The sequence below is a fragment of the Eurosta solidaginis genome, chromosome 4 (assembly GCF_040869045.1).
Source record: "Eurosta solidaginis isolate ZX-2024a chromosome 4, ASM4086904v1, whole genome shotgun sequence".
In the NCBI taxonomy this organism is placed as follows: domain Eukaryota; kingdom Metazoa; phylum Arthropoda; class Insecta; order Diptera; family Tephritidae; genus Eurosta; species Eurosta solidaginis.
In genome coordinates this window covers 119598218-119609858 of record NC_090322.1, presented here as the reverse complement: position 1 = coordinate 119609858, position 11641 = coordinate 119598218, and the positions used below count along the sequence as shown (strand labels likewise).

The 11641-nt window shown below is 39.8% G+C and overlaps 1 protein-coding gene across 1 annotated transcript; it reads right to left on the bottom strand.

The window, feature by feature from the left end:
- Nucleotides 1-8457: 8457 nt before the first annotated feature.
- LOC137248150 (calcyclin-binding protein) lies at nucleotides 8458-9616 on the bottom strand. The gene is made up of 3 exons (XM_067779014.1): nucleotides 9458-9616; nucleotides 9228-9403; nucleotides 8458-9080 (listed from the first exon to the last, which is right to left on the bottom strand). Exons 1-3 carry the CDS (start codon nucleotides 9470-9472, stop codon nucleotides 8582-8584), a joined length of 690 nt encoding a protein of 229 aa, XP_067635115.1. The 5' UTR covers nucleotides 9473-9616; the 3' UTR covers nucleotides 8458-8581.
- Nucleotides 9617-11641: the final 2025 nt, after the last annotated feature.

The following is an 11641-nucleotide window of genomic DNA, read 5'->3' as shown; positions in this document are numbered from 1 at the left end:
ATTAAAAAAATAATTAAAAGAAAAACATGATTTTTTACGATTATTGAAAAAATCAAAAATAATCAAAAGTAATCAAAACGGCCTTTACGTGAGGAAAGTAATCAATTCCTTTCCTCAACAGCAAAAGAATTGATTACATTTCAATTCTTCAAAAAAAAAAAAAATACCAAAAGTAATTTCGTTTTTTCAGGCTCAAGTACAAAAAAATTTTTGTTTGTAATTGAAAAAAAAAAAAAAAAAATTACTTTGCTCAAATGTAATTTCTGCCCCAGTACTTTCAAAAGGAATTGCAAATGTAATTGAAAATTTTCCAATTACATTACAAGGAATGCCAAATTTAATTAATAATTTCCCATTTCTCAAAGGAATTGCAAAAGTAATTGAAAAATTCTTAGTGTAAAAAATGTTTTTGCGATTCAAGCTGTGATTTTATGAGTATAGTAACTTCTTGGACCATAAGAAAATGTTTGTAAACTTCGATGGCTTACGCATTGAAGGTGAGAGTGTGACCGAATGTTACTCCTAATATCTTTGAATGACTGAAAATCGATAGCGCAACACCATCCACGTGAACGTCCAATATCCCACGTCGCAAAACAGGGTGGCCGTGGATTTGGTCGGCTAGGTTCAGATAATTTGCAGTATATCTTTTTATACAAAGGGGAAAGGGTGAACCTTCTATATCTTGGAGTAGAGTACCGTGGTTGACTGTGTCAAAAGCTTTTGACAGCGCTGGTAGTGCTATGTATTTGTCGGAAACCATGCTGATGAGTGGCTAGGCGAAGATTCGCAGTAAACTGATGGAGCAGGAAGGTTTCCAATGTCTTCGCTACTGGCGAACGGAAGATACCGTTCGTTATGACTCATCTTCGTTAGCCGGTTTCCAAGGCTTGAAAACGTACGTCAGGTAGCTTTCTCCCTCAGCGCCATGATGTTTTAGCATTGGCATGGCTACTCCATCTGGACCTATTGATTCAGAAGCTTTGGCTTTTTTCATGGCATCATCAACCTATGTGGGGTGATGGTAACGGGTCACACGTCGTGTCTGTGTCTATGTTCCCCTCTGTTTGCACGTCATCTGGCCTTGTCTACTCAAGGACGCATTAGAAATTGCCGGCAAAACCCGCTCACGCATGTCTTCGAGTCGGCATAGTTGTATCGCCAAAGGCTATGGATATATTATCATTGTGTTTTTTCGGATTAGACAAGGATTTGACGATTGACCACGGCTTATCGACACCCAAGAGAGGTTGCAGTTATTTCGATGCTCTTCCCAATTGCACGCTTGTGTTAATTTACCAGCCGCGTAGTATTCAAGTTGAGATTCCTAATATGAGTCAAGTTATCTCTAGGCCATGATAGCGCCTGGCGGACTTTCTTTAGAGAATATTTTAATTAATTGTTGAACATATATCAGGTGAGCTAGAATCGTAGCCTTGAGCCTGGTGATAATGCAATGTATAGATCCTAATGCCCAATCCTGTGTCGGTATATTCGGATTCTGATTCTACAGAAGTTGCAGTGTATCTTTCGACTTGATCACGCATGGTATCCATACTTTAACTTTTGGTACCGTGGAGTTTTGCGCTTTATCCACCATATAAAACAGCGCATTCGTTCCTTGCCTTTGGAGGTTTGGAACCACTTCCTCCAGCCACTGCAAGCTCGCGATGTTGTCGCACGCTATCATCTTCACACCATGGAACATGCTGAGTACAGCCTCAGGATCAGGATCCTTTGAAAATAATGCAAAATCTATTCAAATATTTTTTTTCCTTTTTGTACATACCTTTCATGAAAATGTTCGGTCTGGTTCTCGGAAATTGTAAGTCCTTAAAGGAGATGAGAAAAACAAACAAATAAGCATACAGAAATGATCAGAATGACGAACTGTTGTCTATCCGTCTGTATGTTTGAATGCAAACTAGTGCCTCAATTTTTGAGATATCTTGAAATTAAGATAGCGCGGACATTTTAGTGTCCGATTAGACATTTGTTGTTGCTGTTGTTGTTGTAGCAATGCTCGCCCCACCTAATAGCCGCGACCGATCACAAATTGTCATCAATATCCTCTAACGGGAGTCCAAGGAAACTTGCCGTTTCAACAGGGTGGACCATAAGGAAAGGGGTGTTAGAGGCGTTGGTTCCACATTACAATTAAAGAGATGGTTGGTGTCATGTGGGGACACATTGCAAGCAGGGCATTCATTTTGTATGTCGGGGTTGATTCTGGATAGGTAAGAGTTTAACCTGTTACAGTATTCAGAACGAAGTTGAGCAAGAGTGACACGCGTTTCCCTGGGGAGTATGCGTTCCTCTTCTGCGAGTTCTGGATATTTTTCTTCAAGTACTGGATTCACCGGGCAATTCCCGACATAAAGGTCCGACGCCTGTCTATGGAGTTCACCAAGGACCTGCTTGTGTTTTTCCGCTTCATACGGCCGGGTTCTCAGGTGCCGTATTTCCTCAAAATGCTTACGGAGATGACTCCTTAGGCCCCTAGGCGGTGCTGGTTCGTCGATCAGATGTCTGTTGGGATGCCCAGGTTTCTGGGTATTCAACAGAAACTGTTTGGTCAGCATCTCATTTCTCTCCCTGATGGGGAGTATTCTCGCCTCATTATGCAGATGGTGTTCTGGGGACATAAGAAGACAGCCCGTGGCGATTCTGAGAGCAGTATTTTGGCAGGCCTGTAGTTTCTTCCAGTGGGTGGTTTTTAGGCTTGGCGAACATATGGGTGACGCGTAGCACGCAATCGGCTGGCTAATTGCTTTGTATGTGGTCAAGGGCGTTTCTTTATCTTTTCCCCAGGTACTGCCAGCAAGGGATTTGAGGATTTTATTACGGCTCTGAATTCTTGGAACAATTGCGGTTGCGTGCGCACCAAAATGTAGATCCTGATCAAACGTCACACCCAAGATTTTGGGGTGTAGGACAGTCGGTAGCGTAGTGCCATCGAGGTGGATGTTCAATATGGTCGACATTTGGGGCGTCCATGTTGTAAATAAGGTCGCGGAAGATTTAGTCGGTGACAATGCCAGGTTTCGCGAGGCGAAAAAACTGGAGAGATCAGGGAGATAGCCGTTTATTTTATTGCATAGCTCATCGATCTTTGGGCCTGGGCCTGTGGCCATTATTGTGCAGTCATCGGCGTAGGAACGACGACAGGTGACTCCTTCCGGTGGTGAAGGTAGCTTAGATATGTAGAAATTAAACAAAAGCGGGGATAGGACACTACCCTGTGGCACCCCTTGTTTAATTCTCCTTTGTTTTGATGTTTCGTTTCTGAATTGCACCGATGCCTGCCGACCACCCAGATAATTTGCGGTCCACCTTTTAAGACATGGGGGAAGGGTAGACCCTTCCAGGTCTTGCAGTAACGAGCCATGGTTGACCGTATCAAAAGCTTTTGATAGGTCTAACGCTACGAGTACTGTTCTATGGTGGGGATATTGATTCAAACCGCAATTTATCTGGGTGCTAATGAAATTTAGCGCGGAGGTAGTGCTATGGAGTTTTCTGAAGCCATGCTGATGAGGGGCTAGCTGCAAATGTGCTTGGAAATAAGGGAGCAAAATGGCTTCAAGCGTCTTTGCCACTGGCGATAGGAGAGATATCGGACGATATGACTCACCTACGTTAGCTGGTTTCACAGGCTTTAGTAGCGGGACCACCTTGGCCATTTTCCATTTCTCGGGTATGACAAAGGTGGAAAGAGACAGGTTGAAGACATGCGCTAAATATTTGAAACCCTCTTTCCCTAGGTTTTTAAGCATCGGCATGGCTATGCCGTCTGGGCCCACTGCTTTGGATGGTTTAGCGCGACCAATGGCGTCCTCAACCTCTCTAGCGGTGATGGTAATTGGTGACGCGCTGAGTTTGTGTTTATGTGCGTGTCTATTGGCTCTCCGTCTATCTTTGTCGACCGTAGGATGCATTATATATTGTCGGCAGAAAGCGCTCGCGCATTTTTTCGCATTCGACAGCACCTTATCGCCAAAGGCGATGGAAACTTTGTCTTTGTGCTTAGTCGGATTCGATAGGGACTTTACGGTGGACCAAAGTTTACCTACACCGGTAGAGAGGTTACAACCTCTTAGATGCTCTTCCCATTTCGCCCGCTTGTGTTCGTCCACAAGCAATCTGATGCGTTGGTTTATATCCCTTATTTGGGGGTCGCCTGGATCAAGCTGTCTTATAAGGTCGCGTTCCCTCGCTAAGCTCGCGGCCTCCGCCGGGAAGTGGGGCCGGATTTCGGGAATTCTCACGGCGGGAATGAAATGTGCAGAGGCGGATTCAATGACCTTACGGAAGGCACGCTCCCCTTGGCGGGCATCAGTCGGGATAGGAAGGGCAGCAAAGCTGCTGTCTGTTGCAGATTTATATTCTTCCCACTTTCCTTTTTTGAAGTTTATGAAAGTGCGTTTTTCGGTGACGATGAAGTCGGCGGTACGCTCGAACGAAATAAGTATGGGCAGTTGGTCGGATGCCAATGTTACCATCGGCTGCCAGTTGACGCAGTTTACGACATTTGTCGGGACCGACCGTATCGAACCCCGTGACATATATCCCCCTACAACCGATTTTTCAGAAAAAGGATTTTCGCCAATTATTTCTCGTTTTAACAATGTGGCAAGCGTTGTTGTCTGAAAAAATCGTCAACAAGGTCGGTCACTGATCCGCTTCCCGGAAAGAAGAGTTTCTCAAATAATAACCTGGTCAAGGAAATACCCCCGTACCACATTACCAGGAAATCGCACCATAAGAAAATAAGAAAGAAAACGGACCAAGCTGTGTATCTAAAGCAACAATTCTCCTTGAACATATACACAAATATTCCTTACATTGGGTCCAGTTTTTTGGGAGGAGTTCGGTCACAAATACACGTGCATATGATATACATTAGATTCTAGGGATCAAAATAAGAAACTTTGCCGATGGAACCATACCTCTAAAACGAACAATTTGGATCGAACTTTTGGGTAGGGGCAAATTTTGAAAAATCCCACTTTGACCCATTTAGAGTGCTCCAATCGAGTCCAAATGAATGACCGACCCCACTAACTTTGGAGGCCCGACCGACCGATGCCAGTGGCACACCCCCTGGGGGTTCACCATTCAAACATTTCAAAAAATCGCCGGTTTTACACTTTACATGAAAAAACTAGCTAAATGGCTATGTGGTAATAAGGCCAATTGACCTTATGGCCGTTGACCTTATGTCACCACACCATCACATTAATGCATTGTCACCGAGCCTTGATAGGTGTGCAAAGTTGCAATCAAACTTATCGCCATTCAAAGTGGTGATAAGGCCAATTGACTTTATGGCCGTTGACATTATGTCACCACACCATCACATTAATGCATTGTCATCGGTCCTTGATACGTATGCAAAGTTTCAAATTAATCAGACTTCTAGAAACCGGTGAAAATTAAGCGCAAAGATTCCGTTACATACAGGCCAAGCTAATAAAAGCGTGCTTAAAGTGAATTTAACTTAGTAATAGAAAAGAAATTAAAAAAAATTATTAGAAATTAGCGTTTTTACAACCCTTTTAAAACCAAGGCATCACTGTGATGCATTTGCATGTCGTAAACATAGTTGTGTGGGTTCTTTATTCAACCGTTTTAAAAAATGAAGGTATCACTGTGACACAATTGCAGATCGTAAAATTGCTTATGTTGTTTTTTTTAAACCACCACAAGACACAGCAATTAGAATTGAAATTACCATTTCATACTTATTACCTCGTCTCGTAGACCATATATAACGCAACAGTTTTTGTGAATGCATTAAGTCGTTGTGAAGAGCTCAAAGTGTGAAGTGCTAATTTCAGATAAAAAAATATTTCAAAAATAATAATAAGTGAAGTGATCGTTCCAAATCAAAAAGTTTACAATGAATCCACCATCCTCTACACCGCAACTACATCAACAACTATCGAAAACCCTATGAGTCATATATATAATTAGTATCAATGGGACTCACGGTTGCATCCGAACTGCGGCAAGCCCCGTCCAACTTCGGAGTGGCGCTCCATAAAGTCAAAAAGTTATACTTATATTTAAGAATTCATGAGCTTAACACCGGCTTTTAATAATTGAATTTCAATTATTATGTTTTTTCTAAGAGAAACTGAAAAGAAAGAAACATTTACTGGCATATTGCGATGGACCATTTCGAAAACCGCCAACGTAATCATCATCAGGCAATTTTGTAATGTTATCAAAGGTTTCACCGGATTTCGAACCGTGAATCACATGGTGAAACTGCAGTAGCCTTTAACCACTAGGCCATCCTTCTGGTATTTGTTTTCATGCTTAATTCAGGTTTTCTCATTTCTACACTAACAACACAATTGAGACATTCTGTCTCTATATTGATTTGTGTTCCATGTAGATTTGTTTTTGTAAAGTTCTTCTTCGTTGCGAATGAGAAGCTTTGTCAACTCGGGCTCAGTTGTACATATTTATGTATGTTTGTTTAATGGTGTGTTCAGTTTATACTTATATTTAAGAATTCATGAGCTTAACACCGGCTTATAATAATTGAATTTCAATTATTATGTTTTTTGAAAATTTTTGTTAAAAATTAAGTGGTGAACCGTCTTCTAAAACGTTAAATTTTTTCAAACCAACTGCAAAATTGTATGAGGCAACTGTTGTTGTTGTTGTAGCGATAAGGTTGCTCCCCGAAGGCTTTGGGGAGTGTTATCGATGTAATGGTCCTTTGCCGGATACAGATGCGGTACCCCCCGGTACCACAGTACCATTAAGGTGCTAGCCCGACCATCTCGGGAACGATTTATATGGCCACATTAAACCTTCAGGCCATCCCCTCCCTCCCCACCCCCAAGTTCCATGAGGAGCTTGTGGTCGCCAGAGCCTCGTCTGTTAATGAAACAGGATTCGCCGCGGATAGGTGAGGTTGACAATTGGGTTTGGAGAAGCTATACATTGAGCTGGCTACCTGGAGGGTTGCGCTACACAGACCCTTGAATCTGGTATTTTAGTCGCCTCTTACGACAGGCATACCTACCGCGGGAATATTCTGACCCCCTAATCCGCTGGGGTGGTATGAGACAACTGCTAGTAATCAGTTGTAAGATTTTGACGTCTTTGACAACTACACCAACACAAGGTTGTAAACGGTAATGCCACAAAAAGTTGTTAGACTAGACAACTCAACAGAAATTTTTTTGACAGGTTGAGTTGTAATCCATAATATTAAATTGCGAAATTTCAACCCAACCAGAGTTGAGTTGTAAACGGTAATAGGGGCATTAATTTAGCCCAGGCCGTTTGATAGTCGAAGATATATTTTTTTAGGCTACTGGTTGCACTGGGTATTCCGATTTTTCTTTTTGTACAAAAACTGATTTAATACCAAAAAGGTAGTACGCAAATACTAAATTTTTCCCCTTTTTCGCTACCCTAAAATACATACACGAAAGCAGTAGAGCTGCGGAAAAAGCGAGGTTATGTTGTTAGCATCACCTTCATTATTTCATCATAGCTTTCTTCGAAGCATTGTACAGGTCTACAAGTAGGATATGTAGCAGCACGCACATACACAGCCACGCTCACCTGATAAAATGCTTGTTCTTGTTCGTTTTTTTTGTGGATGCTATTAGGCACTGTTGTACTTCTTATGACCAAAAAAAGTTTAGTAGCTGCTATCGAAAACTGCTTAAAATTTTTTTTTCTTATATTACAAAGAAATATACTTATTTACTTTCAAACGAGCACTTAATTACATCTCTCTTTATAATAACCATATATTTTGGACAATTTTAATTAACAAATTGTGATACTTTATTACCGGGGACGATTGCTAAAACAGGACCAAAACCGTCGGGGGAGGTATTAATAGACGCGTTTTTGCCTCGCTTCCAATAATTCCAACACTTTTTCTCTTCGGACTATTGACAACAGGACAAAACGCGTCTATTCGTTTTTCTTTCCGCTTTTTTGGACGGGTTATTGCAGTCGACCTCGGTTTCAAACTGTTTTTCGCGGAGAACTTTTGAACGGGTAGAAAAATTTAACTCCGGTGTTTGTATTCTTAATACTGAAATAACTACGCGTCCTCAGATACCCCAATTGAAGACTTTTTTATAATTTTCTGAAGGACCCATATGGGTGCACTTAAAATTTCCTACTAAATTCGTTCAAAAAAATTTACCATCACAGCAACCCATATCTGATATTCCGATCCCTTTTTTGCTTCCCTGTGTCGCTTTCGACCAAGCAACCCCGGTAATTTTGACACTTCGTTCAGTGTCAAAACTCATGTTCCACGCAGGTTCCACTGGGTTCCACGCTAGTTTGACACTGACCGAAGTGTCAAACTGCCGTGTGTTAGAAAGGGAAAGAAATTGTTTCCCTCTCATACATATCATACTTGTAAACCTGTACAATGCTTCGAAGTCCCTTAATAAGTCAACTATGTGGTGGATTCTCTAAGTATAAATATATTTGGAATACCTTAAATATCGCATATTAAGAATGTTTTGTTTCATATTCGAAATTAAATCTTATATAACCAATTGGAGCACTCATATTGTTAATAGCGTGTTTATATACCATCCTGAAGTCCACCCATTCCCATATGGGCCTTTTGTTGGCTTTCGGTCCATGCCTTGGCTATCATTTGCTTTGTTTTTGTATCACCGCTATTGTACATCCTTTTCATTATATTCACAAGCCCATCTTCTGGCGAGCTATCATTACCGATGTTCTTAAACTCCTCATCTGACTTTTGCTTTATTCGCTTTTGTATTGATGTAAGGCATTCCCAATGTTTGCCCTCAACAGCTTTTTTCAAATAAAGAGCGATCATATCAGTTTTGACTTTGAGATAACTCTTTTCTGCTACAATTTTTTCAAGCAGGTTGTTAATAGTCAAACCATAATCCTTGCCGTTTAGATCGCTCACGTGCAACACCATCGACCGTTCACTGAATGTGACGCCAACATTTGATTCGTCAATGTTTTTGACGCCGTCCAATGTAACAAACAACTTAACAAATTTATCACTTTGATCCCAAGCATATTCCGATAATTCGACCAAATATCTGTTAGAGAAAGTGTAAAGAGATTAATAATATATATTGCTACTAGTAATATATTTTAGAATAGATACAGAAAACGAAGTTCAATGCCGATGCATAGAAACATCCAGACGTTTAACCAAATTCACCTTCTAAGGGGCGCATTTTTACCTTTTGGATAATAATCCTGCTCCGTTCGCTTTTCTTTCCTCAGCGATTTTTACTTTAATTTCAAGGTTTACGATTTCTTTTTCAGCGTCTGCCTTAGCCGCAACTAACACATTTCGCACCCGGGAACGTTCGGCCTCATTAATAAGTTTGCTAAACTCAGCAATATCTTTCTGCAACTATAAGAAATCTACTTTAAATCAAGGTCCATCAATTATTACTTTAAAATTTACTTCTTCCATAGACATTTTCAGTACTGCTACACTAAAGAGAACAATGCAATTTTGAGAATAACAATAATAAACGTGTTTTTAAAAATTACTTTCTGTTGTTTCTAATTTGTTCGCGATAATTCTTTGGAATACCACTTTTGTTGCTCAACAACCATCAAACTAGGTACAGGGTGTACTTAAAAATATGAAAACTTACTAAGGAGGGTTGCTATCCCCATTTTATTTCGAAAATGCAAGCGATTTGCGATAACACAAATTATCTAGATAAAAGAACGACACAGCATTAAAGGGCCAGTTAATGGAGATTTAACCATAACCAGATAAAACACCTGATCGAACCAACCTTATGGAAATCGTGTAATCCATTAATGGTGCCATACCATAACACTAAAGCCATAACCATATCATTGGTTTTTTGCCATATCCATAACATAAAAATATTTGAGTTGGGAATTTTATTAACTTTTTATGTTGGATAAGTTTTGACTGAGAGGCTTATTTTTTTGGTATATGTATGTTTCTAATTTTTTGCGTTTTCTTAGTTTTTATGGAATTTTCACGATTTTTAGGTTAAGGCACCAATAACCAATGATGCCAATGCCAATTTGGTATGGAAAAGTAAAAATATGGTTATGACCATGGCGTTATGACTATGTCAACTTTAACTCGGGATTAAAGGCCCGTTTAAACTTGACGTATCCATATCCATATATATAACAGCTGATCCAATCAACCTTACGGAAATCAATTTAATTGGTCTATGGTGCCATACCATAACGCCCTAGCCATAACCATACCATAGCCAACCAATTGGTTTTTCGCCATATCTATAACCTAAAAATATTTGAGTTGGAGAATTTACTAACTTTTTTTTAGATTTTATTTAATTTGTTTTGGATACTCTTTGACTAAGAGATTTTTTTTTTGGTATATGTTTGTAATTTTTTGCATTTTCTTCTTTTTTATGAAATTTTTACGATTTGTAGGTCAAGGCACCAATAACTGATGCCAGTTGATATGGATAAGTAAAAATATGGTTACGACTATGGCGTTATGACTATTTCGACTTCGCCAGACCCAAAGTTAACGTATCTATATCCATGTAAAACAGCTGTTCCCACCAACCTTGTGGAAATCAATGTAATGGTGCCATATCATAACGCCCTAGACACAACCGTGCCATTTCCAACCAATTGGTTTTTTGTTTTTCACCAAAAATGTAAAGCATTTACGGATTTAATTGTGAAATTATATGTATTTGGGGAGGTGCGTTGCCATATGTACTCCATCGAATGGCAGAAAAGGGGATTGCCGCACGCACATATACTAATTTGGCTGGTACATAAAATAACTCCAGATCAAATCGATAACCTTAAATCGATAACCTTATAACTGCTGATCCTGAGTTATTTCAAGTTGTCGTTAAAAACATGATACATGGACCGTGCGGTGAACTAAATGTGAATTCACCACGTATGATTGATGAAAAGTGTTCGAAACGATACCCAAGGTAATTTACTTCAAACACAATAACGGGCAATGACGGATATCCGTTGTATCAACGTAGATCACCTAATGATAATGGCAAAATGGCAACCATTAGAATGCATAACCAGGAAGTTGAAGTTGATAATCGTTGTGTGGTTCCGTATTGTCCATTATTATCGAAAATATTCAATGCTCATATAAATGTGGAATATTGTAATTCTGTAAAATCCATTAAATATATATGCAAGTATGTAAATAAAGGGAGCGATATGGCAATTTTCGGTGTTGTTGGTGATAATACAAATGATGAAATTACTCAGTATCAAATGGGACGCTATATTAGTAGCAATGAAACTGTCTGGAGGATTATGTCGTTTCCAATGCACGAAAGACATCCTGTGGTTGTTCACTTGGCTGTACATCTTGAGAATGGCCAACGTGTTTATTTTAATGTAGCAAATGTATTGGAAAGAGCAGCACAACCACCAGCAACTACGTTAACAGCTTTTTTTAAATTATGCGAAACTGATACATTTGCAATAACTTTGTTATATTCTGAAGTGCCTCAGTATTACACATGGAATGTGTCTTCGAAAAAATTTCAAAGACGTAAACAAGGAACAGCAGTTCATGGGCATCCTGGCATTTTCCAAAGAGATGCAATTGGGAGAATATATACAGCACATCCAAACAATG

Excerpts from the sequence above, each read along its gene's own strand:
- LOC137248150 (XM_067779014.1), bottom strand. Across the intron at positions 9,081-9,227 it reads GCAGGATTATTATCCAAAAG|ATATTTGGTCGAATTATCGG; the intron begins GTAAAAATGCGC and ends TTTCTCTAACAG.